This window comes from Pundamilia nyererei, unplaced genomic scaffold (genome assembly GCF_000239375.1).
Source record: "Pundamilia nyererei isolate P.nyererei 1_Seehausen unplaced genomic scaffold, PunNye1.0 scaffold00231, whole genome shotgun sequence".
NCBI lineage: Eukaryota > Metazoa > Chordata > Actinopteri > Cichliformes > Cichlidae > Pundamilia > Pundamilia nyererei.
The window spans coordinates 824,324-851,482 of NW_005187632.1; the positions used below are offsets into that span (position 1 = coordinate 824,324).

General features: G+C 41.6%; 2 protein-coding genes across 2 annotated transcripts in view; one reads left to right on the plus strand and one right to left on the minus strand.

Moving 5' to 3' along the window:
* Nucleotides 1-11,900, minus strand: part of LOC102201380 (serine/threonine protein kinase 26) — a 52,617-nt gene extending 40,717 nt beyond the window's left edge. Inside the window, exon 1 of the mRNA XM_005748853.2 lies at nucleotides 11,626-11,900. Within this exon, the coding sequence (XP_005748910.2) occupies nucleotides 11,626-11,646 (21 nt within the window). The 5' untranslated portion in view covers nucleotides 11,647-11,900. The remainder of the gene's footprint in view (nucleotides 1-11,625) is intronic.
* A 2,771-nt stretch (nucleotides 11,901-14,671) lies between these two features.
* On the plus strand, nucleotides 14,672-27,152 carry LOC102200068 (palmitoyltransferase ZDHHC3). Its single transcript, XM_005748849.1, has 9 exons — nucleotides 14,672-14,848; nucleotides 15,949-16,037; nucleotides 16,547-16,620; nucleotides 19,444-19,556; nucleotides 19,663-19,724; nucleotides 21,349-21,469; nucleotides 21,549-21,621; nucleotides 22,030-22,204; nucleotides 22,288-27,152. Exons 1-9 carry the CDS (start codon nucleotides 14,724-14,726, stop codon nucleotides 22,377-22,379), a joined length of 924 nt encoding a protein of 307 aa, XP_005748906.1. The 5' UTR covers nucleotides 14,672-14,723; the 3' UTR covers nucleotides 22,380-27,152.
* The last annotated feature ends 7 nt before the right edge of the window (nucleotides 27,153-27,159 follow it).

A 27,159-nucleotide genomic window follows, 5' to 3' on the forward strand; every position in this document is an offset into this window, starting at 1 on the left:
CGATATATCGCCCAGCCCTATTTATATTGAGCTGCCCACCTCTACCACCTACACAATGATTGACTACAGCCCTCATCCAAAGCTTACAAAAGCCACCAACAAAGACTTTTTAAGCACTTATAATTTCTACGGATATTGCTTTTCTAAAAACATGTTACTCCTCTGAAAATATTTTCTTTACTTTGTGGCAAATACCTTCTGCAACACTTATCTGTCTGTTCTCCTATGGTGGGACTACAACTCCACATCTTAGACTGCAGGTGCAGATGGCAGTTCTTTGTCCTCGAGGAACGTCGGTGAGCGGCTGCATGTAAACAGCTCTCAGCATACTGCAGATTCTGGTTTGACTGGCTCTCCAGCTAACAGCAGATCCTCCGAGCAGAAGACCGTTTATAGCTGACAGCTACAGCTCCATATGTTGGCATATGTCCAGCTGCAGGATGAGCAACTATGTGGGGAGCAGGTGAACGATATTTAGGATTCTTGTTTTTGCCCTACAGCCAGTACTGAAAAAAAAATCAGGGACAAGTAGGGCCAATAATAGGTGATTGGCAACAAGTTGACTATTAAAACAAGTTAAAAACAAGTAAAGTCTAGGGATGTGCAGCCAAAATAATATCTACTTCTGGCTGGTCTCTTTTTCACAATGGGTCACCACTGTGGCTGGCCCTGCACTTTTTATTTGGCAGATGTTTTTGCAAGATGCCCTTCATGACGCGGTCTCCAAAGAATTTGTTTCCTCCCGCTCTCGAACCAGATAAAATTAGGTAAATAAGTAAACCAATGGCTTGCATTTAGTCAAATATATATCAAAAATAAGTACATATTATCTACAAATAAAATTATTTGACCATTATCCAAAGATTTTACTCCAAGCTCCTGCAAGCTTTATCTGGCAGTATCTGGTATTTTAATGAATTTTTATCCAAATTTTGAGGCTGGGAAATGGCACATATTTCTGCCACCTGCCAGCACTAGCTGCGTATTACGTACAGTAAGTGGGCAGTAAACTACGTTGTTACTACAGAGCACCGATTCACACTAAATCAACCTGTGCCAAATTTCCAAAGGAGAACACATTCAGATTAGAAGATTGCAAGACCATGTGACGTCACTCATGCAATATAATGAAGAAAAACAAGCACCAAGCACACAGGGCAATGGCAGCAGTAGAAAGTTGAAAGCTGAAAAGTGTACTATGTTTTGTAGTCTGAAAGCCAAAATCACTGAAAGACTGAGCTAACTGAACATCTTGTCAATGTATAAAAAAATGGAACCACATTTGGCTGGGGGATATGGCCTAAAATCCATATCACGGTATAATTTGAAGCATGTGCGGTAACGATATATATCGCGATATATTCTTTTCTTCTGTATAACGTATTTTACACACAATAAGGCACACTTAAAATCCTTTAATTTTCTCAAAAATCGACAGTGTACCTTATGTAGGAATTCTGGTTGTGCTTACTGACCTCGAACCAATTTTATGTGGTACACAGCGCGCAGAAATCTGTCAAAAATATTTTAGTACGACTTTGGTAAGCTATGAAGCCGCACCGCTTGATGGATTGTTGGAGCATTATGGCTGCCGTAGTCAGGAGCCTCACGGAGTAATCTGGGTCCTAAACTCCGTTAACTTCTGGTCCCAAAGTCAAACGAACACTGCGGCATCACAGAGTTAAAAACTGTCCAAATTCTTTCATCTTTAATAAAATGATCGGCGTTGCTGCTTTACCAGGTGTAACAATTAATCCAGGCATCCATGAAAACTGAATTGATTAAATTCAACAGAGTTGGAAGTTAGCAGGAAGTTAGCTCGCTAGCTTCCACCTAAACATGATATAGCATGTCCTGACTGAGAGATTTCTAAAAAAAATTAAAATGTATAGCTCTGCTATCACTTCCAACATAAATAAAGACAGAAAACTAAACAGCAGTGACTTTTGTAAGGTTACTGAAGTCGGACTAGCTGGTATATAATGACGTGCTACGTGATCGCTAGCAAAACAGCTACGTTAGCATAACATTAGCACAGTGAAGCTGAAGGATGAATGCAAACTTTTTACCACTCAGTAAAAGTTAATGTGAGGGTTTCCGGTGGTTAGGGACAAATGCAATTGTATGGCAAAATGCTATAAACGGACCAAACTTCAGTCAAGAGAACAACTGAGATAATCCATCCGCAATACGAAGTTAGTCAGGTTACTGCAACAACATGGGAATAGAGCAGCTGCGAGAGAATTCAGCACTAATGAATCAATGGTAGGGAAGTGGAGGAAGCGCTATTTTTGGCTTTCCCCATATTCCAAAAGTGCTTCGTCTCTTTGCTATTACTGTCGCCCGGCATAATTTACAGATGATGTTGTTTGCAGCCGCTGCAATGCTTTTGACCAAAACAGGCGCAGCTCGATGACTCCATCAACATGCCCTATCGTGGTAGAGCGGTATAGTCAAAATCTCTATCGTTGGCCAAATTTATATTGTTTCTACCGTATACCGTTTATACCGCCCACCCCTCCACACGTACACTGGTATCTTTCAAAACGCAGCTTTTTCTACATGTTTGGGCCTTTCATCCACACGTAAATGGAGAGTTTTAAGAAGTCCTGCCAATGTGAAAATTTTCAAAAACTTTGTCTGGCCGTTTACGCGTGGATGAGGAAAACAGAGATTTAGTCAAGCAATGTAAAAGGAGTGCGGCCTTTTTTGACGTCACACTGTGCACCACTGATTTAGACAGAATTCACATAGACTCCCGATTGGCCACCTGTTGCTTTGGTGTGCTCTTAAGAGCTTTGACTTCGTTTTTTGCATTTACATGCCGACAGAGATATTATTTCCATAACTGCACGTGTAAACGGGATTTTGTTTTTTGTAAACGAAAACAGAAAATCTCTGTTTATAAAAAATACCCGTGTGCGTGGAAGTAGTTTTGCTGGATAACCTGCTGTCAGAGAACTTATAACTTACTAGCTTTTATGTTGTTCACCCATTCAAACTGAAGCTTTAGAATAACTATGTTTATAAGGTTGACTGGTCTGTAAATTGTTGAGTCTGTGGTTCTTAGGTTAACTTTGAATCTAAAGGAAGCCCGGTGCAGTCCAGTTATTTTTTGCCACCTGAAAAAACATTTTATGCTAAAAAAAGACTGGTCAAATAATGTTTTATCACAGATTTGGTGCTTTTCCATTGGTGGAAGGTAAAATCCTCTTTAGTGGTTGGCTGTTTTTATTTTAAAGCAGGAAACAAAAACAAAAAAACATATTTAAAATCAATAATTGGTCCCATAAGCTATTGGAGCTGTGGAAAGGAGCTGGAGTACCTGGAGGCAACATGCAGAAGTCCACACAGAAAGGTCCCACTCAGCTGGCGAATACAAAACTTCTTGCTAAGACGAGACAGTGCTAACCACCAGACTACTGTGTCGCCTATAACTAATCCAACATTTAAAAATTATGCCCTAATCTAAACGCAGGCAGCTGCAGAAGATGATAAGCAATGCAATGCTGAGAACAATCAGCACCACAATATTTTACTGTCAACTGAAAAAAACGATAACCACAAATTATAAGTGTTAGCTATATTTAGAGTATTTTCACCATTTCATCAGACAGCCGTTTCCGATGAGGAACTGAAGTAATTATACTGCTCTCTCAAAATCCCCCAGACTACTCAGACAACAACAGTAATTTTGTCATTTTACCTCACAGGACTTACCGATCTGCCGCTGCCTTGTTTGAGTTACTGTGTGGCTTTGAAAGACCACCAACTCTTTTTGTTTTGATGGGTTAATGGCTGATTTATCTATCAATTCTTCAAAAGAATCAACTAATTGTTTGGTAGGTTTACATAAAACAACTCAAACCACAAAAATGACCAATTTCAGTCACACAAGAAATAAAAAAACATCTCAATTACAACAAAGTGGCCAGTTTTATAACTTGCCAGTCATTTCTGTATAATTTGTATCATTTTGTTTCCTCAAAATGATGTTGAAGCCAGCACTGAGTGAAACTGAAGACTTGAATGACTCAAACTCCGTCCAACACAGAAGCCGCTTGTGCCGTCAGGCGGTTTCTGTTTATACGTCCTCATCCAGGAAAATGTGAAGATAAACAAGACAAACGCATGAACAGAGGGGTGTGAGAATGCTCTACTATGATTCAGGCTGCAGAAAGACTGACTCACGCTCTATAATCAAAACTTGCAGGCAGCTGGCTGGTAGCTGCTGATAATTCCTCACTCAGGAAAACACAAACACACCACCTTCAGGGTGGTGGAGCCTGTGATTATATATAGCCACAGATACGTACAGGCTGTGAGAACTGGAGCGCTGAAAAGGTGCAGCCGTAAAAATGACAAAGAGCAGAAGGAGAAGCGGCCACTCCCAGGTGTTTGATCAGGTGTATGCCACTTTGACAATCCGATTGTTCAGTCTGACGTCACTAGCCGTGTCTGGGTCTAAACTCCGCTGCAGGTCCATATATCAAACGATCACTGTGGCATTACTGAGAGTTGAAAAACTGTCTAAAGTCTTTCATCTTTAATAAAATGATCAGCGTTCTGCTCTACCAGGTGTAACAACTGAGTTTAACATCCAGGCATCCATGAAAACGGAATTTATGACATTTAACGGAGTTAGAAGTTAGCAGGAAGTTAGCTCGCTAGCGTCTATCTAAATACAATATAGCATGTCCTGACTGCGGGGTTTTGGAAACAAATTAAAACGTACAGCTCTGTTATCACTTCCAGCATAAATGAAGACAGAAAACTAAACAGCAGTGACGTTTGTAGGGTTACTGAAGTTGAGCTACCTGGTATATAATGATGTGCTACATGACCGCTAGCGACACAGCTATGTTAGCATAATATAAACAAGCTAACTTTTTTTCCACTCGATAAAAGTTAACATGAGTGTTCTCGGTGATCAGGAACAAATGTAATCGCATGGCTGGATGTTGTAAAAGGACCAAACTTCAGCCAGGAGAACAACTGAGATAATCCATCCACAATATGAGGTTAGTCATTCATATACTGCTGCATGGGCTGGGCTGTAGTTACATCCTAAGGTTTTAAAAACTGAGCTTAAATAAATGATTAGTGGTAATAAAAGCAGAGGGAGGTCAACGGTGATCACTGACTGTTTTAGGAGCTTTTTGAGATCAAATAGAAGAAAATACATAACATTAAACATGTTAACAACACAAAAGCCATATTAAACGCAGACTACTTTAGACCCGGAAGTAGGATTCGTCGCGTCATCACTGAACAACCGGATAGCCTTGTTCACATCAGAACCGGAGGATCCGACTTGTTTACAACAGGAAGTTTCAACAGAAGAGCACGGGAAAGTCTGGCTCAAACTGCTGAACTGATCCCCTTATGGAGGAAGTTCTGTTTTTCTTCATTGAGAGGGGTCCAAGCAACAAAGTCTGTGTGGATTCGTAGCTCAAAACACACACACACACACACACACACACACACACACACACACACACAGGTACTCAATATACAAATAGTAAAATAATACTATTTTAGCTGACACACAGCTAGATGCTGCGCTGACATCCTGAAATCTTTAGGATTTCTCACTGCTGCTAAATGTCCTAAATGAAGTTTGAATAAAGAAAAAATTTTGTTTTGTTTTTTTCAGAACGCACTCAAGAGGCCTCAAGAGGCTCTTTTACATTACAGTGCATTAGGGTTGTGTGACTGAAATATATCTGCTTCAGGCAACCAGCTGGGTCAATCGCTGATTGGTTTTTATTCTAATGACAGTTTTATTTGCTAATTTAGTAGTTCACCTTATGACAGTTGGTATCTGTGAATAATTAAGCGATGCATCCACTTATGTGGGTTTTTTGTTTTTGTATTTTAAGGCCAGTAAAGTCCTGTAGTGGATCAGTGAGCAGGAATCCAAGTAAAAAAAATAAAAATAAAATGGCAGGAACAGGAAAATGCCAGACGTTTAACACCTAAAACCCATGTTTAGTTTTTTCCTCTCTCTCTCCATACGTAGCTCCATTTTTTATGCTAGTCTGCCAGCTGAGTTAACTTTAAGTTGGTTTTAAAGTTCCTGCACGTCCAGTCTAATAAAACTCCAAATCTACACCAGCCATACTTCAGGTACTAAAATTACACAACTGTTACTCAGCGAGGCTGATAAAATGCTATTGTTTGATTGGGGTAAAGTTTCCATTAATCGTTTGCAGGGATGCACTAATCTGATATTTGGATTGGATATCAGTCCAATCTAAAAGCTGGATCGGGTATCATCAAAAATGCTCTGACCCGTCGCACAAATTAGTGCCATGACACTAATTCAAACCAGCAACTGTTGTCAAGTTAGCCGACACAACCAAAAAAAATTGTAACTTTCGTTACAAGCGGTGTAAGACTTGCTGAAATACTTTATGACACTTATGGTAATATAATGTTCTGCCGTCACCTGGCTTTATATTTTTCAGCTTCCCCTCTACAGGGGAGAACCAGGGAAGGAGAATCTAACGTGGCCGTTATTAACAGAGGCAAAGACTAACAGACAGCTGAAAATAAACTAGAGTGAATAAATTAAAGGGATAATATAAATTAATTTTGTTTTATTATGTTCATCTGTACCTTAAATTTAGAAAAAACAAAAGAAAAACCTATTACCAGTACAGTTTATATTTGTAGAGATAATTGTTTTGTAGTTACGAAGTTACGAAACCAGTGTTCAATTCATTGTCTTACACAAAAGAACGATTCCCGGTTCTTTTTTTTTTTAAAACATAATCACAGCTCATTAATGTGACACTGCTATCAGATTACTACTGGATTTCAGCTGATACCCAACGTCATTGATCTATATCAGATCAGAACTGTAGGAAGTAGGACTGATACATCTCTGGTTGCCATTTCTTGGCCAAATGAAGGCTGGCTGGAAATCCTAAGTATATTTGACTTTGAGGGTGATTCCCTGGATTGACAAAATATGTGATTCAACTAAACTGTCATGTTTAGTTCAAAGCCCAACAGAGTGACAGTTCTAATAATATTCTGCGAATTAAACATAAATTCATATTAGATCAACAAAATTTATTAGTGTAGCATGAGGCAGGAGCCCGAGGAGGAAGGTAGGCAAATGTCCAGAATCAAACTCTTGGGGAAATACCTTTAAGTTGTGGAATTTGCCTCAAGTTTGTTCTGTTTGACAGGGAATGACCTCCTTAAACTGCCATGGGGCACTAAAACTGAAAGCCCATTACTGAAAGAACAAACATCATAAAAACATGTTCCTGCATACCTGCCAGCACGCAATCAATCACAGTGCCAGCTGAGTCATTGGATTTTTCTTCTGTGACAATCAACAACTCAAACCATACTGTCAAGATGCTTCTGATTTGCAAGTGTGACATCATACATTAGTAGCTGTGTTTCGTGGCGCCACTAGATTTGATTTTAGGCATCAGTGGAAATTTGTACATTTCACCAAAGATGGAATTTCGCCCACGGTGTTAGGATTCTGTGGAAAAATAAACACAATTTTTATATCCCAACATTGCAAAATTTTCCACTAATTAAGCGTTCAATCCCGCTAATGAGATTTTATGATCAATGAAGATTAGGCCTCGCCTAACCTTGCGTAATGTAGGACTATTGATATTAGAGAAGAAGTTTGTCGATCACTTTATAAGTTCAGTGATCTCAGATGTGAATACCTTGTGCTTTCCTTTTTTTCCCCCCATGTTGGTAAAATGGAAATCTTACGTTTTGCCATGTCTGCACGGTTAAAAAAGAAGAAGAAAGCGTTTCAATATAACAAACATGTATTTTTGAGGGCATTTGTTAAGAGAGTCATTTCCATTTTAACATAGTGTGGAAACCCATGAAAGAGCTGACACAACGATGTGATGCCCAAGGCAGCAAATATCACAGTCAGACAGTGAACTTATTATTCGTAACAGACTGTAAAAGACATAAACAAAGGAGTCAGCTGGGGGCACTTGTGTAATTATAATGATAGCACTGTTTCAAATGATATCAAGCTTATTTTTCTGGATTATGTAAGATTTCTTTCAAAAGAGGTTCTGAATCATGGTCACAAGCCAGAAACCAACGTAAGAGTCAGCCGAGTGATATTGTTCAGGCTTTACACAACATTTTCCACGGAGCTGGGATCTCTCAGCAGCTTCCACTGATAGCAGAAAGGAAGGACTAGAGGAACTAGAGGTTCAAAGTATGTGTGAAACTGATATCCTGAGCCACAAATCATCCATTATGCTACTGTACCGCTTTTGTAAACTCATTCATTTAAGCTAAATACCCCCCCACCTGTTACAGGATAATTCTTACAAAATGAGGCACTCCAGCACAAATTTTGGGTTATTTTTTGAGCTGTCTAATAACAACAAATGTTGCAATAATGGCAACCATGCGTCTTAAACTTGATTTAAAAGGAATTTTTGGCTACCTAGGGGCAGTCAAAACAAGTTTTAGACATTATGCGAAACAGATATGTTGTTTCCTCTTCTGAGTTTGTTTTGCTTTGGGGAAAAAATATCAAGCCCTTTAGCTTAGGTAACTTTGCCCATTTGGCTAATTCAAGTCACTGTACTGGACCTTTTGACTCTATTCATGACTTTAACACTTTAACACCTTTAATCCATTTTCTGCTAAATACAATTACTGGATTTGCAGTTTATTAGACCACTAGCCCATTCATTTTGTTATTATCATCATTTTTAGTAAAGTTTTTATCATTTCTTTTAGTTAGCATGAAATTAGCAAAAACGCTTATCACCTGATACTTTCATACACTATAAATTTAGCTTGCTAACCAATCTTGTCACAAGGGCTCGCCACAGCAGCTTGCACTGCATGTCTAGTTGTACGCTGGATGCCAATGGTCAGTTGGTTAGCATTATAGTGATGCTAGGTACCTTCATCTTCACTACAAATTCTGGTATTATTTCCAAGTGGTTATAATATAAGCACCCTTTTAACGCACTTAGCGATTCAATTCTTCCTTAACATAAAAAATTATTTATATCACCTTTAAGCTACCAGAGATCAAAGTGGCAAAGTTACTTATACATTTAGGCCAACAATACATAATTCCCAGCCACATAAGCAAATATATACATATTGGGGGTTTTTTTTTTTTTAAAGCAATCTGAAAGTCACCATAACTGATATTTATGCTTAAAAGAATAACTACCCAACAAGTGATAAATATCCTATCACCTAATTGACTGATCAGGTAGCTCCAGTCTTGCACAGCACTTTCCACTATGCATCATTGCTCTTACTGGCAGCAAACCTTGCTGTCTGTCTCGATGCTGTGGCAGCTGGTGCCAGGCGTTGGGTGTGTTGATGTAAGCAGCCTGTGACACCATTTGTGGCCCCGCCCACTTGGGACGCACAGAGCAGACACGGCGAGCCAGTCCCACAGGTAGACACACCTGAAAGCCGGCTGAGCAACAGGTTGGAGGCGTTTACACACTTTTAGTGCACGTTAGACACCTTTTGTTTCTTACTGGCACAAGTCTGGCATACCTGAAGATTTTCCTCTAATATGACTTCCAAGGGAAGGATGATCCCAGAGTAGATTTTAATCAACTAGACTAAAGGCAGTGGATGTCCTATAAAAGATATCAATCAATGCTCCTGAGCAACAGATACAGAATGGGCCATTAACACATGGAGTGTTACGGGAAATCATGAAGGCTAGACACACCTTTTGAGTTACGCATAGCTCACATCATTAAGGAGATAAAGACAGAGGACTATAAAATGTGTCACTATGGAAACATTACATGAACACAAAAGTGATACAATCAGAAAATACATCAGGTTCAGGAGAATTAAGGTCAATATAATGTGAGTCTGCGATATCAGCTGATAATAACTAAATATATGGATGTGATAAGAGGCAGAAACATTGTGTCATCATAAAGTGTGCCTGGATTACAAGCAGCACATTAAGTCACGGTAAATCTGGATTATTCAGAAGTCTTAAATCCTAAATACACAAGAGAGTTAAATAAACTCGTTTATACAGCAGCAGAGTCACACTGTAATTCATCGCATGTATATATCCGACGGTACGTAAACCACAGTCACACTTCACCTTGGGTTGGTAAAACAAAGTCACAACACAAGCCATCGTGACACATTACACGACACTGTAAAGTACATATGAAGCAACAAAGCCAACACATAAGCCACTACAGAAACACTATTTTCACACTTTTACAGCTGTAACCACCTTAAACATACAGTAAACTCAATAATGAGGTAATATCAATAAATATTAGTTCACTTTAAAAAATGTGAACACCATGAAATAAAACTCGTTTTAGGGAACCGGAGAGACATCATGGGTACACCTTAAATTGTATAAACACTACAAATTCACTAGTTCAGAAAGCTAAAAGTCACCTTATAAATCATCATACACACATTATAGGTCGCATTAAGAGGTAAGGGCACTGTGAACTATGTGTATGCAAGTATCACAGTTACCACTGAAGACACAAAAACACCCTAAAAAGTTACTGTAAGCTTATTTTGTAGAAGCCGAGCCACCTTATAAACCTTTCTATGAAGATTACAGTTTCATTTAAAAGATTTAAACATTAGAACTAGGCGCACTTGATGCAACAAAAACTTCAATTCAAAATTTAGACTAAACTTTGAGCACCAAAGTCACAATATAAGCTAGTATAGATTATAGTTATACTTATTATAGATGATAATAACGCAAGGTTATTATCAAGTCGACTTGGAGAAGTTAAGTCACATTATTAAGCAATTATTTGAGTAAAACACCCAACTTTAAAGTGATTTAAAAAGCACAAAATAAAAAGGAAACTCAATTTGTGGCCCCAGAGTTCCATTATGAGTACACTTTAAACGATATAAAATACCACAACCTCACAATTTCAATAAGCTAAATAACTTTATGGGTCATTAAATCCACACTATAGGTCACATCAAGAGAAAAGGCCCTGTAAACTAAACTTTGAGCACCAAAGTTATGATATAAGCTGGTATAGAGGTATTGGAATTACACTTATTACAGATGTAAACACACAAAGGTTGATAGAGCAAGGTATTGAGCAACTATGTAAATATAATGCCAAAACTTAAGGGATTTAGACACCATAAAATAAAAGCCAGCTCAATTTAAGGAACCAAAGCTACATTTTACACAAGTGTAGCTTCATTTCACAGCGCAGAGCCACAATCTGGGGAAGCTACATCACTTTATGAGTCAGCACATGCACATCAAAGGTCGAATAAACAGGTATGAATACACAATTAGACACCATGTGAGATTTGGACCATAAACTCATTTTCCACAGCTAGAGAAGATCTGACGAGTCACTTTTCCCTGATGTTTTTTTTAACTGGATGTGGAGACCTACGTCTGTTTATTTGAATACACAGCGCTGTATGTTAGTATGTTCCTATGGCTCATATACACAACAGGTAATCACTCTTACAAAAGAAAGAAACATGCAGCAGCAGTTGCACAATCTCCCCTCCACTTCTCATAAAGACCCGCTTCAGTTTTCTCATGAGGACGATTGAAAACCCAGAGAAGAGCAGCAGCAGCACGTCCACCTTTCTCCTTACCTGCATACCAGGAACTTCCATGGTTACTTCGAAGTATGAACGCCCTGTTCCTCCTCCAGGTTTGTCACTTTTTATTCTCCTCCTTCTTTGACTACTGCCTTCTACTATATATATATATTTTAATCCTCGTCGAGCTTCTTCACAATGAAATAAACTTCTCGAAAGAAAAATAAGTAAAGAGGTTTGACTTCGAAGTGGAGGAACTGTATCCGAGAGGAACGGCGGTTTAACTTGCAGGCGGCTGAAGTGAACAAACTACAAACACACAGTGACAAAGTGAGCACAGAAGAAGAAGTGCACGGAGAGGATGACGCGCAGCTTTCTGCCTCCTTCAAGGGAGGAGCGACGGTGTGTGAATGTCAGCTTCGCACACACTTCTACTGCCACCTGCTGTTCATAACTGTTCCTATCTGTGGTTCATGCTGCCTTCAGGTGCAAGTCCAAAACTGCTTCGAATCAACAGCTGCCTACACTTACCGGCCACTTCATTAGATACATCGGTTCAGGTCAATTCAATTTTATTTATATAGCACCAATTTATAACAGGAGGCACCTCGAGGGCTTTATACTGAAGGGTTTAAGAAGAAGTTCCAACTTTCAGATGACCCACTATGTGCAGATGCTTGGAAACAGTGGGAATGAAAAACTTTGAACAGGAAGAAACCTCCACCAGAGCCAGACTCAGGGAGGGGTGGCTATCTGACACAGCTGGTTAAGGGTTAAGGGAAGGAAGACAGGACAAAGGCATAGTGTGGAAGAGAGCCAGAGATTAATAACAACTAATATTTAAATATACAGTGTGTGAAAAAAGGCGACTGAAGAAGAAACTGTGCATCGTGGGAATCTCACAGTAACCTAGATCTAATGCAGAGTAACTAAGGGAGGATTCAGGGTCACCTGATCCAACCCTAACTATATGGGTTATTAAAATCCTTTTATACTATATAAAACTATGTAGTATTTATTAAAATAATGTAATAATCCCTAAGGACAAATATGCAACAGGAGTGCCCAACATGGGGCTCCAATCGACAACTCTGAGATTAAGAGGCTCATGCTCTTCCAACTGAGCTGGCCAGGCTTGGAAAGTTTGAAGCCTAATCTTAAAAGTAGAGATAGTGTCTGTCTCCTGAATCCAAACTGGAAGCTGGTTCCACAGAAGAGGGGCCTGAAAACTGAAGGCTCTCCCTCCCATTCTATTTTTAAATACTCTAGGAACAACAAGTAAGGTTGCAGGCTGAGAGTTCAGTGTTCTAATGGGGTGATATGGATTAGGATAAGATGGGGCCTGATTATTCAGACCTTGTATGTGAGGAGCAGGATTTTGAATTCAATTCTGGATTTAACAGGAAGCCAACAATGGGAAGCCAGTATGGGAGAAATATGCTCTCTCTTTTCTAGTCCCTGTCAGTACTCTTGCTGCAGCACTTTAGTTTTTAGGACAACCTGATAATACTGAATTGTAGTAGTACAGCCTAGAAGTGATAAATGCATGAATTAGATTTTCAGCATCATTCTAAGTGGGCGTCTAAATTCATAGCCTGCATCCTCCTGAGGCTGCATTTGTAGGTCGATTACGTCACAGCAACGCGTCGACGGCTGTCCCGATTCGTAGACTCCTCCAAATGCAGCAGACAAACGCATCCTCCTTTTCCCCAGATTTGAAGGATGGGTCGGGTGTATCCTTCATGGCCCACCATATCCCAGAATTCATAGTGCAGCCCAGCCAATTCCACTTTCCAACAATGGCAGAAACTACTTAGTTTTAATATTACTCTTATTCCTCTTTCTGGGTCACAAAATAAACTTTTAACATATTTTCAGGCGAGAATGTAGGTGTGTAAACTTCAAATATCTGCTCGATTTATTAAGACATCAATATTTGCAAAAGTGCTCTAACTTTTTTCGGAGACGTCTGTTACCCACCAGCTTGATAGCTAGCCGGGGGATCAAGGCTCACTAGAGCCGGCAAGAACAGCAAACTCCCAGCACATTGTTTTCAGTCCCCCGTGGTCTTTCGCTACTCAGGTTAAACATAATATAATATAATATATTCACTTAGATAACCTAAAAATGTTATTGTTTAGCTTTTTCAGTGTTTTATTTGTTTGTGAGTAAATTGGTTTGGCTGAGATTATAGCTAAATAAATGTCAAACGGAAAACTGATTAAACAGCAGTGTGACATGATTGAGAAGTTACACCAATATCCTGTTATATTTTAGATAGCAAGGAGCAGACGGCTGAGTTCATTAAACTCCACTGAAACAGCTGGTGATGCAAATCTGAAGACTAGACGGTCCAATTTCACAGCCACTCACTTCCAGCCTTCGAAGGACCTGGTCCACATAGACTGTGAAGGCCGGGTCCTCAGGAGGATGCAGCCTATGAACTTGGACACAGCTAAAGACAGGATGTTTCTAATTTTAGAGAAACTGTCCAAATGCAAGAAAGCATTATATTGAAATAGAAGAAATATATTGGTTTAGCATGCTTAAAAATTCCTTACTGTGTTACTGGAGGCCAAGGTAATGCCATCCAGATTAAGTGTCTAGTTAGAGACAATGTTTCTAAGATTGTAACTGATTGCTAAAGACAAAATCTATTCAGCCAATCACATGGGAGCAACCCGACAGAATTGGGCAACTGTGCTCAACGCGACCCACTGAAGTTCAAGTCAAATCAGAAGAGCGTCTCTGGCTGACTTCAAACCTGGCAGCAGCAGAGGACCTCACCGGTCTTTTATGCTGCTCCTTTCAGCAAAGAAAAGGAACTTGAGGCTACAATTTACTTGAGCTCATCAAAACTGGACCATAGAAGGTTGGACAAATATTGCCTGGTGTTTTTGCATGTCAGTGTCTGCTGAAACATTCCAATGGTATGGTCACAGTTTGACATAAACAAGATGAAAACATGTATCCAGTCTTTGAACCCCACTATACCAGCTGAGTCAAATATTCTTTAATCTCTTTTGAAGAAAAAAAAGATGAACTGGCCCTTTAAACATGAATCGCCTTTTCTCGACGGTCCTGGAAGGCAGCTTCAAGTTTCCATCTGACGTCACCCGGAAGCGGGGGACGGGGGTGGAGCCCGGGAGAAGATGGCGGTTCTTCGCTGCAGGCGAGATCCCTGCGGCGTTATCTGCCTGATTTTAACTTATTTCAGCGTGTTTTATGCGGACTATGTGGTCATACAGTACGTGCTCATCCCCGCGTACTCGGACAGGTGGGTGTTTTGCATTTTCACGCCTTTTTAAACCCCTTAAAATCCCTCAATATGTCGTCCGCCTCTTTGCTGTGCCTTCATTCATTTGACAGCAAACAGATCAACAGTAACGGCATCTTCACGATTTCACCCTCGGCGCAGTGAAACTAAATCAAATCTCGTTTGTTCTCACTGTAATGTGGCTTTAATCGCGTTCCTATTCACGTCTTTGGTTTTGTAACCGGGCTCGCGCTCCATCACAGGTGGCTTTCGGTTTGTTTTCGTAGCTGAGGCGTTTCATTAGCCTGCTCCGGAGCCGACGAGTCCAGCTGTCGTTCACAATTTTGGGTGATTTAAAGTTGCTCTGCGTGTCTGAGAACAAAAATCCTCTTTAAAACCAGAATCGCAGCTTCATCTAAATCAACGAGAGTTGCTCTTTAATTCGTCCTAAATTCAAAACTGCGTTAACCAAGTCTTCATGCCAAATTCAGACTTTCCTGAGCTGAGAAGCGCGCATTTCCTCAATTTCCACCCAAATATTTTAAATGTTAGCGTCACAAAATGTTTGTATGTACTCTTATTTTCAGTCAAATGTAGTGCTTTGTGCTTATTCTGTGCAGTTTTGTATGATATTGGCTGTAACCAGGACTATTTAGAAAGCAAAGGAGACATTGATGAGGGCTAATATTTCTGCGGTAAAACGTATTTTATTAAAATTGTAAAGTTGTCAAAGTTACAGAGCAGTCATCCAGCCCCTTCAGAGAAACTTATGCTCAGTTAAGTTGTAGTTTAATGCAAAAATAAATAAATAAATCGGCTTTTCTTTGTCTTTTGTGATCATGAACATTTACAGGATATTTACCCAATTTCCCTCGGGGTCAACCTTCAGTTTCAATAAAGTTTTATTGAATTGAATTGAAATGTACCGTGGACTCCCTAAAGCTCTAATAACTTGCTTTACTTCTGTCATTGTACTGCTGTAGGGTCTTTACCTTAAACATAAGCACCCAGAGGTGACTGCTGTTGGTATTTGGCATTATCTAAATAAAATTGAATTGAATTCTATTAAGAAGATTAAATGATGAAGTGTAATAATCGCATGTCTCTTCTGTCTCTGACAGTGTGTGGTGTACTCTCCACGGGTCAGTGTTCAACCTGATTCTGCTGCTGCTGCTAGCCTGCCACTCTAAAGCTGTTTTCTCAGATCCTGGTCAGTAAGACACACACACACACACACACACACACACACACGCCCTGTGTGTCATATTTATCTCTCATAAAGTTAAAGTCTGTCTTTTATACCCCCAAAAGTTGATTCTGTTCATCTGGACGTAGCGTTTTCAGTGAGACAAACATTTGGTCACTCATCCGAATGACTTCTTCAGTCTCATCTCACTGCAGGGTTCCCCAACCCTATAAGTAGTACATTGGCACAATAACTGAAACTGTGTCGCTTTTTAACGTACTGATAGTTCATTCAGGGCTGGTAGCAGTCTCCCTTTGTTTCAGGGTAAGGCAGATAACTTTTTATAAACCGCTAACTTTCCTCTCTGAAAGTTTTTCAGCTCTTCATCATAATTTCTTTCACTATTCAGCTCACAAACACGTAGCACGAGTTTCTCACTGCTAGTCCATCTTTCTAAAGAAAAAGAAAACGCACACGCTGTGGGTTCTGGGTGGAAACATCCAAACAAATGTCTTTTGTGTCTGTGTGTTTAGGCATGGTGCCTCTTCCTGACACGGCCATCGACTTCTCGGACCTCCGCTCTCAGTCGTCTCGGATGAACGAGCGGGTGAGTCGCAAGAACACAGAAATCTTTGTGATCCTCCTGATGAGACGCGCACACTTACACAAATTAAGTTTCAGGAGAATCGGTTTGGGGACGTTTTCCGCAGTTTTCCTCGGTCACGGGTAGCACTGAGAGCCTAACGACAGCATCAGACGCGTTCGGACTGCTGGAAAAATCCTCCGTGTGGTTTAGGGGAGAAAGCCGCCAGGACAGAGCAGGAAGGAGGCGGCACAGATGACGCCCACTCGCTCGGGAGAAGAATGTGATTCTCACATGAGCGGAGGCTGAGATCACAGAGCCGGCAGGTTGAAAAACAAGTTCAGCCTGAAAATGATATCACGATACTGCAAGCGGGGAAATCTGATATTTCTGACGATGTAGAGGAAATACCGGACAGTGTTTTATTGAAGCCTGCTAGACAACAGTATTTCTAAGTGCAGTTAAATAAAAGGCATTTTCATCCTTCCTTTGATGAGCTGCTGTCACTGATGACAGCACGACCTGGTAATTTTGTTGGCTTGGGCTTGCTTAACCAGCTGCTCAGAGCCCTGCTTTATCCCTGCGTAACTACACCCGTCATTTCAAAGCACCGTCAGCTCTTCTTGTCATTCTGAGATTTTCAGTGGGAGTGAGCAGAATGAACAGGATTAGAAACGAGTCCGTCAGAGGGACGGCTCAGGTCGAGCTGAGATGGTGCGGACGTGTGCAGAGGAGGGAGAGTGGATATATTAGACAAAGGATGGTGAGGATGGAGCTGCCAGCCAGGAGGACATGTAGGGGTTGGTGTGATAGTGAGATGGAGATGATCCATTGTGATCACTCCTAAAAGAAGCAGCAGCTTGAGCTTCCTGTTGTATGGAGCACAGCTAACAAGCGCTCCAGGTCACATGGTCAGGTCTTTCAGTTCACACGTCTCCCGTTGCTAGCATCACCTCTTTGGTAGCCTGGTTGTACTCGACAGGTGTTTATTAAATTCTTTCCACACCAGTTTGTGTTTGGTTGAAGCGGCTCTTTTATTTTGGTACTAAATCTAAATCGCTGGCTCCCACACCGCTCTCACTGTCGGTCGTGCTCGGCCTCGTCTCGTCGCGCACGCTACGAAACATAAACGTGTGGCCGGTGTCGCTGTAGTGATGATGTCAAATAAAAATTCAGACACATGCGGCACAGCTGAGTGTCAGTTCATGCCAGCTGAGGATGATGGTAAAAACGGTAGGGTCTTGGGTAGGGCTGTTCGATATAACGATATATATCGGATGACGATATAAAAACATCTATCGTTTCATTTTACGCTATCGTTTGTTTCGTGGTGTCGCAAAATAAACTGTTTACGGCAATATTGTTTCATGGTTGTGATGGTCACTGTGGTGGTTATATTAATTTCCTAAAGTTCTCTCTTTCTCTTATATTTAATATAACCACACTACGAACGGACAAGCGCCTGTTTTTATGCATTGTGGTTAGCAACAACTACGGTAAAACCATCGCGTATCCGCTTGTTTATGTTCCACATAAACCTTTCACAATAAAGCTCAAGATCCTGTTGAGACTTTTCAAAATAAACTGAATCACGTGAAAGAGCAGGTTATTTACGGATGAGAAGCAAAAAAGAGCCGTCAGCTGCTAAAAAATAAACCTTAGACTCAAACGTTAGAACAGGCTTTTCCCCGCAGCACGCTGTGTAATAAATACTCACAAAGAAAACGGCGGCCTTTACAACTTATGTCTAAAAATGTATCGTTTCATGCATCGGTTAAAACACTCGACTCCAGCTACATGACGCGCAGCTGGAAACACTTCCTGCAAGTCGAGCTGCCCGAGATTCAGAATTTACAGAAAATGTTACATTTTTGTGATTTATATCGTTATCGGACGATAGAATTCTTATATCGGGATATGAGATTTTGGTCATATCGCACAGCCCTAGTCTTGGGTAACCTAATTGGCCGGCTGCTGGCCTATTTGGACCAATGACTGCGTTTCCATCCATCGAGTTCATCTACACCAAACTGACTGAAAAGATCCGTCACTAATCTGTAGCGTAGTTTGCTGCAGGCTGACAGCAGTTCACCTCTCAGTATCAGTGAAACCTTTCGAGTCGGGGTGATGTGACGCCGCGCCGTCTGCATTTTTAATGACCTGGAGGTGAGAGAGGGAGGGAGAACTGAAACGTGTGGATGGATTTCTGCAGGTTTGAGGGGGGAAAGTGCTGATTTTTATATGTGGGAAGTGGGCAGCTTTAAAAATGTATTCTTTACAGCTAAGAGCAGAACCAGAATGATAGCTGTTGTTTTTAATCCCACAGATTATAAAAACTTGTATGAGAGCAAGACTGACGCTAAAAGAACAAACACTGGAAGAGCTCCAAATTCCTACTTTTGTTCCCACCCTGAACTCAGCAGTGATGTTTGTGGCTTGAAAATAAGCAAAAATAAGCTGAACGCTAATGACAGAGAGGGAGTGTCGGTGGATGGCAGCTGTACTCTGAGCTGTAATTTTACCAGGTTTGCACCGTGTTTATCTCAGCGCGCCTTCATTCACGTCCCAGCAGCTGCACTCGTGTCTGCTTCACAGCGTGTTATTATGCGCTTACGAGCTTACAGCTGTCTGTAAAGTGTGTTCCTGCCAAAAAAGGAAACCCTGAATGCGTGCCTATAAGGATATGCCTATAAGTTTGGATCATATTGTATGATTTTTATTTTTTTATTTTTTTAAACTTTAAAGCAGAAATGATTGGTGCACGTGCAGCTGCTCCTCCTCACCCTCAGCCTGCACTTGGGAGTGTTTGAGGTTTTAACACATGAACTGCTGCGCTGCTGTGTTCAGGGCTGCGAGGGCTGGACGGTGTGCAGTCGCTGCGAAACCTACAGACCCCCCAGAGCGCATCACTGCCGTGTCTGCCAGAGGTGCATACGCCGCATGGACCACCACTGTCCCTGGTGAGAACACGCCCTCGTCTGTCCGTCGGCCTGCCACCCCCCACCTTTACGCTCTCTCCAGCATCTTCTCATCTGTGCTTTTCTGATGTGCGTGTGTCATTTTTAGGATCAATAATTGTGTCGGGGAGCTAAACCAGAAGTATTTCATCCAGTTTCTCTTCTACACTGGTGAGCACACAATTCACACTGCCTGTCGAAATGATGACTTTTTAGAAAACACACAAAAGTTTTGTGTAAAGTTTGTGAACACCTGCGGTGGGGGGGCAGTCTGCCTCCCCCCACCGCAGGGAAAAGGGAAACACCACCTGGGTCTGGGTGCAGTTCCCCCCTCCAGGGGCGGGGGCACCTAGACCCGGTTCGTAGAGTACGCTTGGGGAGTGTGATCGTGTGTACAGCGTCTCTTTATGTCTGTCTCCACGTCGGTTGAGTGTGGAGTAAGTGCATATGAGAGCATGAGGGTGGGAATGGATGTTTGTATCTGTGTGTGCCTGTATGTCTGTGTCTATATGTCAGGTTGGGTGTCAGGTGCCACCTCTCTGGGGACATCTCAGGCCCTCCAAGGTTTGGAGGCCTATCTCCCCCCACCACCACTTCCCCTGCCAGTGGCGGACTCCCTCAGACATCGGTGCGTTGGTGGTTCTTTGTGTCCGGGGATGGGCGTCCAGGTACACACCGGCTCACTCCTTGGCGGCCGCCTGGAGCCTGGGGCTCGCTCGGGCCACTTCGGAGGTGGGGTGCCCCCGGCCTCTCGGCCTGGGGCTCGGTCACTCAGGCACAGCTGGCTGCCGGCGGAGCTCACGGGCGCGTCACTGCAACTCCCCCTGGCTTCTGCTCCGCGGCTGCTGAGTGAGCCCTCATCTGGGACTCTCTTCAGCTCTTTCCGGGACAGTGGCGCGGCTGCCCCTCTGTTGGTCTTCCTTGGTCTCTTGTGTTCTGGGGGCCTCTGGATGTCTGGAGTTTTGATCTCCTCCATACCTGCTTCATGCCCTGGAGGACGGGGCTGTGGCCCCCCCCACACCCTCTAGCAGATTATTACATGAAGGAACCTTTTAAAAAAACAAAAAACAAAACAAAAAAACAAGCGCGTCCATGCTCACAGGTGTACACACGGGTGATCACACCCACAAACTACACCCTTTTTGGCTCCTACTTCAAAGCACACTGTGTTCTGTTGATCTTATGTGCTGCACAATAATGTTTAACATTTAGTATTTACTGTCATATTCCCATATATCATTGTGATGTTGTTTATTCTATTGCTCTTGTTCTCTTCTGCTTGCTCTCTTTTTTCTTTCTCAGCAGGTGATCCAGGTGATTGATATATGCATTTTTTTTTCTCTGCCCGTTCTGTTGGTTTTTGTCTTTTGCCCTTCTCCCCCGTCCCTCTTCTCAGCTGTTTCTCTTTCCCTCTTTCTTTCTCCCCTTCTTTCCCCCAGTCAAGTCTGTCCCGTATTCAGCAAGTGAAAATAAAATAAACAATAAAAGGTGAATCAAATGGACCATTACGGCAAGGCTGGGATGGTCAATTTGGTAAAGTAAATCCGTTGGGCATCTTTCTTTGCCTTTAGACAACAATTCTGATGGCAAAAGAGCCAAACGGGACAGGCAAAAAAAAAAAGTTTGTGAACACCTCCAGCGTGTAAAGTTTTCACACGCTGGAGGTGTTCACAAAATCGCAGACAAAGGTCCGCTCTGGGAATGTGGTGAGCTGCTGCTGCTGCTTTCACCTCAGTCTGAAAAGTGAAGGTAGAGATTCTCAGGCTGTGATTTGTGACGTGATGTCTGTGCGCAGGTATGGCCAGCCTGTACTCCATGGTGCTGGTGGTGTCGGCGTGGGTGTGGAGAATAAGGAACGAGCGAGGCGGTGACGCAGAGAAGGAAAGCGAGGAGACGCCCAGCAAACACCTGATAGTGTGAGACAGAGCGACCTGTGACGGCTGGTTTTCAGGGTGAAGCGTCAGGCTTGTGACAGTTTCCTTCTCTTTGTCTCAGGGCGCATTACATCATCCTCCTCGTGGAGTCGGTGCTGTTTGGTGTGTTTGTCATGGTCATCTTCTACGATCAGGTACACGTGTACACACACACACACACACACACTTTTAAGTATTAGAGATCAGTCTAATGAAAACATGCAGTCAGTCAGAGGTGATGCAGGCATGTTTTAAGTCATCCCTCATGCAGTACACAGCTTCTTCCTGTCTTTGTCTTTCACAATAAAAGCCCTACACATACAGATTGCATTCCTATTATGTAGATCTTTGGATTAGTAGAGTAAAACACTGCTGTCATTTAAAAACCCTAAACGGTGTTAAAGAAACGTTACTATATCGCATGTTTGACCGGTGGGTAGCGCAGGTCAAACATGTGAAATTAAGAAGACGACTGTCTGTTTTCTGCCAGTAACGTTGAAGCTCCTTAAAGAAACAAAAGGAAAAAAATCATGTGCCCTCGTTTGTGGTTTGTCTTCTCTCAGCTGGTCTCCATAATCACAGACGAGACTCCCATCGAGCAGATGAGAAACAGGCTGATGATTAAAGACAGGGCTTCTTCGTCCTCTTCATCCTCCACCCCCTCCTCACAGCTGCCTCACCACCCTTCACACACCCGCAAGCCGAAGCTGGCCCTGTTGCGGGAGGTCTTTGGGAGAGGTGCGCTGATCTTTTGACACCTACGTCTCGCCGGCGCTCCAAATACATAAAGCACTGTTTCATCTCTCTTTCCGTCTTTGCAGGGTCGGTCTTTTGCTGGCTTCTCCCGCTCCACTCCAGCCCTCCGTCAGTCGGAGGCATCACCTACTCCGCCCTGCCTGACTACGACGTCTGACTCGTGGGCACAAGAGGGGACGGAGAGGAGAGAGAAGAAAAAGGGAAGGCGAGGGAGGTTTTTGTGTGCTTGTGTGAGCGCGTGAATGAATTTTTTGCATATTTATGATGTCTTATCTCTGGAACTGAGGGGGTGAGAGTAAAAGGGATGAAGGCCGAGGTGTGAATGAATGAATGAATAATGCACCAAGTATGACTCTCCTCCAGGACCTAAACACAATGTTCATGAAAACCTATTTCTCATCTTTCCTGGCACGAGGAAAGAGCACTGACCGCCCCCCGATGTGTCCTGATGTGCAGTTTTATTACCAGCAGTTATAGGAAAGAGCTACTCCTGTGTGGACTCTGGGATTTGACTGGTGTGGCTTTTAGACAGTTTCACACTAAACAGGCTGAATTAAAAAGGTCTAAATATAATGTCCACTAAACCCAACGACAGGCGCTGCTAAAGAGACGTAAATGCAACATGCACATCAAGTGCGTCCAAAGCTGTGGGAGGGGGGAAAACGAGATGCGCAGTCGCTTCAATGTTCTTTAAAGAGTAACTCAAAAACGGGTACAAGTCACCTGACCAGGGTTTAAATCCTGACAGGCGAAGAACTTGACCTTGTGATTCCTCGTGTTGTGAGGGTGAGTCGATGCCTGTCTTTCATGTTCAGTTCAAACGCTGATCACCATCAGCTCTGCCTTTAACAATAGATTTCATATAGCTGAGTTATGAGACTGAGCTTGGCGTCATACTTGTGAGACATCTCTCTTTATGGCACGATGCTTAAAATTTAGTTAAACCTCCAGATTTTTATTCATGGAAATTACTTTTCTATTCTGTTCAATTCAGTTTTATTTGTGTAGCGCCAAATCACAGCAACAGTCAGGTCAAGGGGCTTGTAACGTAAAGACCCTCCAGTAATACAGACAAAATCCCAACAATCGCATGACCCCAGTGAGCAGGTGAAACTACACGACCAGCTTTGCATGATTTAAAATTAAAAATAAGCCTTATTTATATTAAATAAAGCTCCTCCCACTTTAAGACAGCTTTCTTCTCATTGGCTGCCCCTGGTCACTCTGTGCATTTGTGTATGTGCGAAACGTATCATTTGTACAGAGAGCGTGTAACCTCACCTGTCCGAAACTTCCTCCAAATATGGGTATGGAGCCGTTCTTTAATCCCGTGAGTGTAAGAAGAGGAAAACCATCCTTTGAGTTACTCTTTAATTAAAATGCCTGTGACGTTTCAGCTACTGTGACCAGCTGATGTCCACTAACAGTCAGATATCAGTCAAATCCCAGTGCTTTACTGCTTTATTCAACCAGTATTTATGCTGGTGATTGTTTTACCACTCAAGCTTTCATCAGCCTCCACAGGAAGTTTCTAAAATAGGTCAGTTCAGCTTCCTGGTTCATCTCAGTGTTTCTTAATCATACACTGCAGCACGATAGAGAGACTATTTGAGTTTTTATGTACAGTCGAGCTTTAATTATTCGGGATGCACTGATACTGAATTCGTTAGGTTCTGTGTGTTTTGTGTGTTTTCTCTGTTTGTTTTCCGTCCACACTGGTGAAGCCTTGTGGTGCAAAACATGTCAAGCTTTAAATTTTGTTTATGCAACTACTGTTTACCATGGTATGCTTTGTGGCCATAAGTACTTAGGCTTCTTCAATCTACGCTGGTGTTCAACCAGAAAGTTTATCCACAGGGATATTTGTACGTTTTGATGGTAGGGCTCTATTGGGAATGAATAAGCCCTCTAACTGAAGCATCCAAATACTTTTAGTCACATAGTTTATTAACGTGTTTACGTGGAGGGCAATTAATTATCTATTTTTATTCTCGTGCTCAACCAATCTTAAATGGTTTCTATATTTATAACATTCATTTGTTTTATTCTGAAACATAAATGCATTAGCTTCCTGTGCAGTCATGTCCAGGATGACAAGCGTGTGTGGGAATGTTGAATTCTTGTTTTAGGGTTTTTGTTTTTTTACTCATTCTTCTGTTTGACGTGCTACTAAACTTTGTTACATTTGCAGATTTCTTACACTATTATTACACACACATGCACACACATATATAGTTTGGTGCAATTGAAGGTATAAAAAAGAAGCTGCTTTTGGGGGGGAAAGGATTTACTACACTGAAATCTGTTTGACAGTGAAACACAAACTCAGAGTTCACCAGTGAGTATTCTGCGTTATCTCAGTGAAGGGACGACTCTTAACTTAGTTATGGTTTCTAACTATTCTGTGGAATTAACTCTAACAAGTGTGTGTTTTTATGTGAGGGGTGGGGCTGCCTTTCACTGCTGACCTGTTACTTGGATATATTTGAAAGTATATATGACCAGAGTCGGGCGATTTATCAGCACATTGTATTTTTAACACAGGAAACGGTCTCAAATGAATGATGGTGATCATGTGATACATTTTATAAAGTAAACTGGTGGCTTTGTATTGGAAAGAGTCAGAGGTCAGACATGAAGGCAGCTCCACCCTCTGTGTGTTTTATGTATGTTTGTATATATTTTTTCATTTCCTTGTTCAACCTGGGCTGAACAATATTCTGCGAATTGTCCATTTTCTCAGAGTACTCGCTGCAGCCCTCAGAGGTTTCGATCAAAACTTTCCAGCTGAGAGATGAAGTTACATGACTTAATCTGCCTTTTTTATATTTTAACATGCTTTTGGATATTTATTAACAATTTAAAGGCAAAATATTAAAGATTAGAGAGATGTTATGAAACAGCTGTAGAAAGACTTCTAGTTCTGCATTCACATTGTGAACAACGTGGGGCTGCTGGTGCAGAAATGCATAGTTTATTTTGACCTTTAAACGTTACACTTGAAATTATACTAAATATTTTTACAGTAAGAATGAGTCAAAAAAATGTTGAAGCACACATGTACTGCTACGTTTTTTTTGTTTTTTTTGTTGTTGTTGTTGTTAATGTGGACATCCCACATATCTGAAAAAATATGTAGATCTGGGACTAGTGGCTGCTTAGCTTAGCTTAGCTTAGCTTAGCATTGGACCTAGAAATTAGCTTATCCAAAATCAGCATAGCGATGTGTGGTGTCAACCAATGAAAGTGGCTTGAAGGCCAAAGGTGGAGCTCTACGTCAAGTGCTACTACTGCCACTTTTGTCTAGCCTGCAGGTATCTTCTTTGGAGTCACACAATATTGGACGATCACAAGGGTTTTTTTCTTTTTTTTTTAGACTTAGCTAGAAAAATTACTTGGCTATGCTAAAGAAAACATTGTTTGACTGTGCAAGTTGAGAAATTAGGCTAAATGTACCTACACTGCAACAACATGACAGAAATTGATTGCAATAAACTTGTCAGAATGTTGAATTCAAGCATCCTTTCAGGGTCAGGGCTAACTAACATAGTAAGATTTTCCAAAAGAAACACCAGCATTTTTGTTACAAGTTAAGTCTGCTATGACAATATTTCCAGAGAGAAGCTCATCTTTAAATGGGAATTGATTTGAGGTAGACTGGAGGCCACTGTGGCATTGCACTGGCTCAGTCTGAACCAGTCTCTGGCCACTTTCAGTGTAACTGGGTGGCTAGCTGGTTTAAGTCCTGATTATACTCGGACATGGACAGATGGAGACATGATGGCAGAGTTGCTATATTTTAATGTAATGTCTCAGCAGATGAGTCCATTAAGTCAGAAGAAACATGCAGGTCGGCAGATGTCTGGATAGACCCTGGCACTCACTGTCTGACGAAGAAAATTTATGTCACTTAAATACCAGCGGACTGGCTGCAGAAAGTATAATTAAGGCTTAACAACCAGCATAGGCTTTATTAAGAACTCCGTAGACTTATGGGGTCAGGTGTTTCAAAGCTTTACGGAAAGATAAGCTAATAAACTGCTAGCTTAAGTGCACACCAGGAAATTATTCTTAAACACTTGCACAGTTGGGTGATTCTCACAAAGATCCCCCCACACGAGGAAAAATACAAGGCTTCTGGAACATTGATACTATTAAAGATTCAGTATTTTCTAACTTTCAGATGTTAGTTTAAATTTAGCCTTTAAGCTCATCATTTTCCTCCAAACTGTCAAAGAAAGTAGAATCTCGTGTTGCTCAGCTGTGAGGCGGGCCTTACTGCCAGGTAAATGCAACATGTGGACCGTGTAAAGGCTACAAATGCTTGGGACAGTTCTCCAAGGCTTTTGGACCTTTTAAAGAGAAAAATCATAGGTGTAAATGAGGCTTTTACTGTTCGTCTCATTCTAATTTATTTAGAATTATGTTGCACATTGGATCTTAAGTTTAGCTGCATGTTGTTCACAGTGTGAAAGCACGTTCTTCGAGCTGTACGCTGCCTTATTTCTGTGTGATTTTGAACTTTTATAGTGACTGCAGAGGATGTTGGAAAGGCTTCCTGAAAGTTTCTCGTAACTTTTCTCATGACAGACAGAAACACTCAGTCCGCCCAGGTCGGGTCTCTGCTAGCTGTAAATAGGAAAGTTCATATTTTCTATCAATGATGTGCAATTCTCATGAAGGGACAGTTCCTGCAGTCTTTTTTTTTTTTGTTTTTGATCAGTTTGAAGCAAAACGAGGTTTGAAATGTTTTTGATCTTGTGAACGTCAGAGAAGTCCAGAGGTACACAAGGTTTGATGTTTTAATTATTCTCTCCTTAAAATTATTTTTGGTCTAATTGAGGGTTTATTCAGGGCTGAACAAAGAGTCTAATATAATCACTCACAAACGAAACCAGCTGTACCTCAAATTTGTCCAACACCTAACCCCCCCCCCC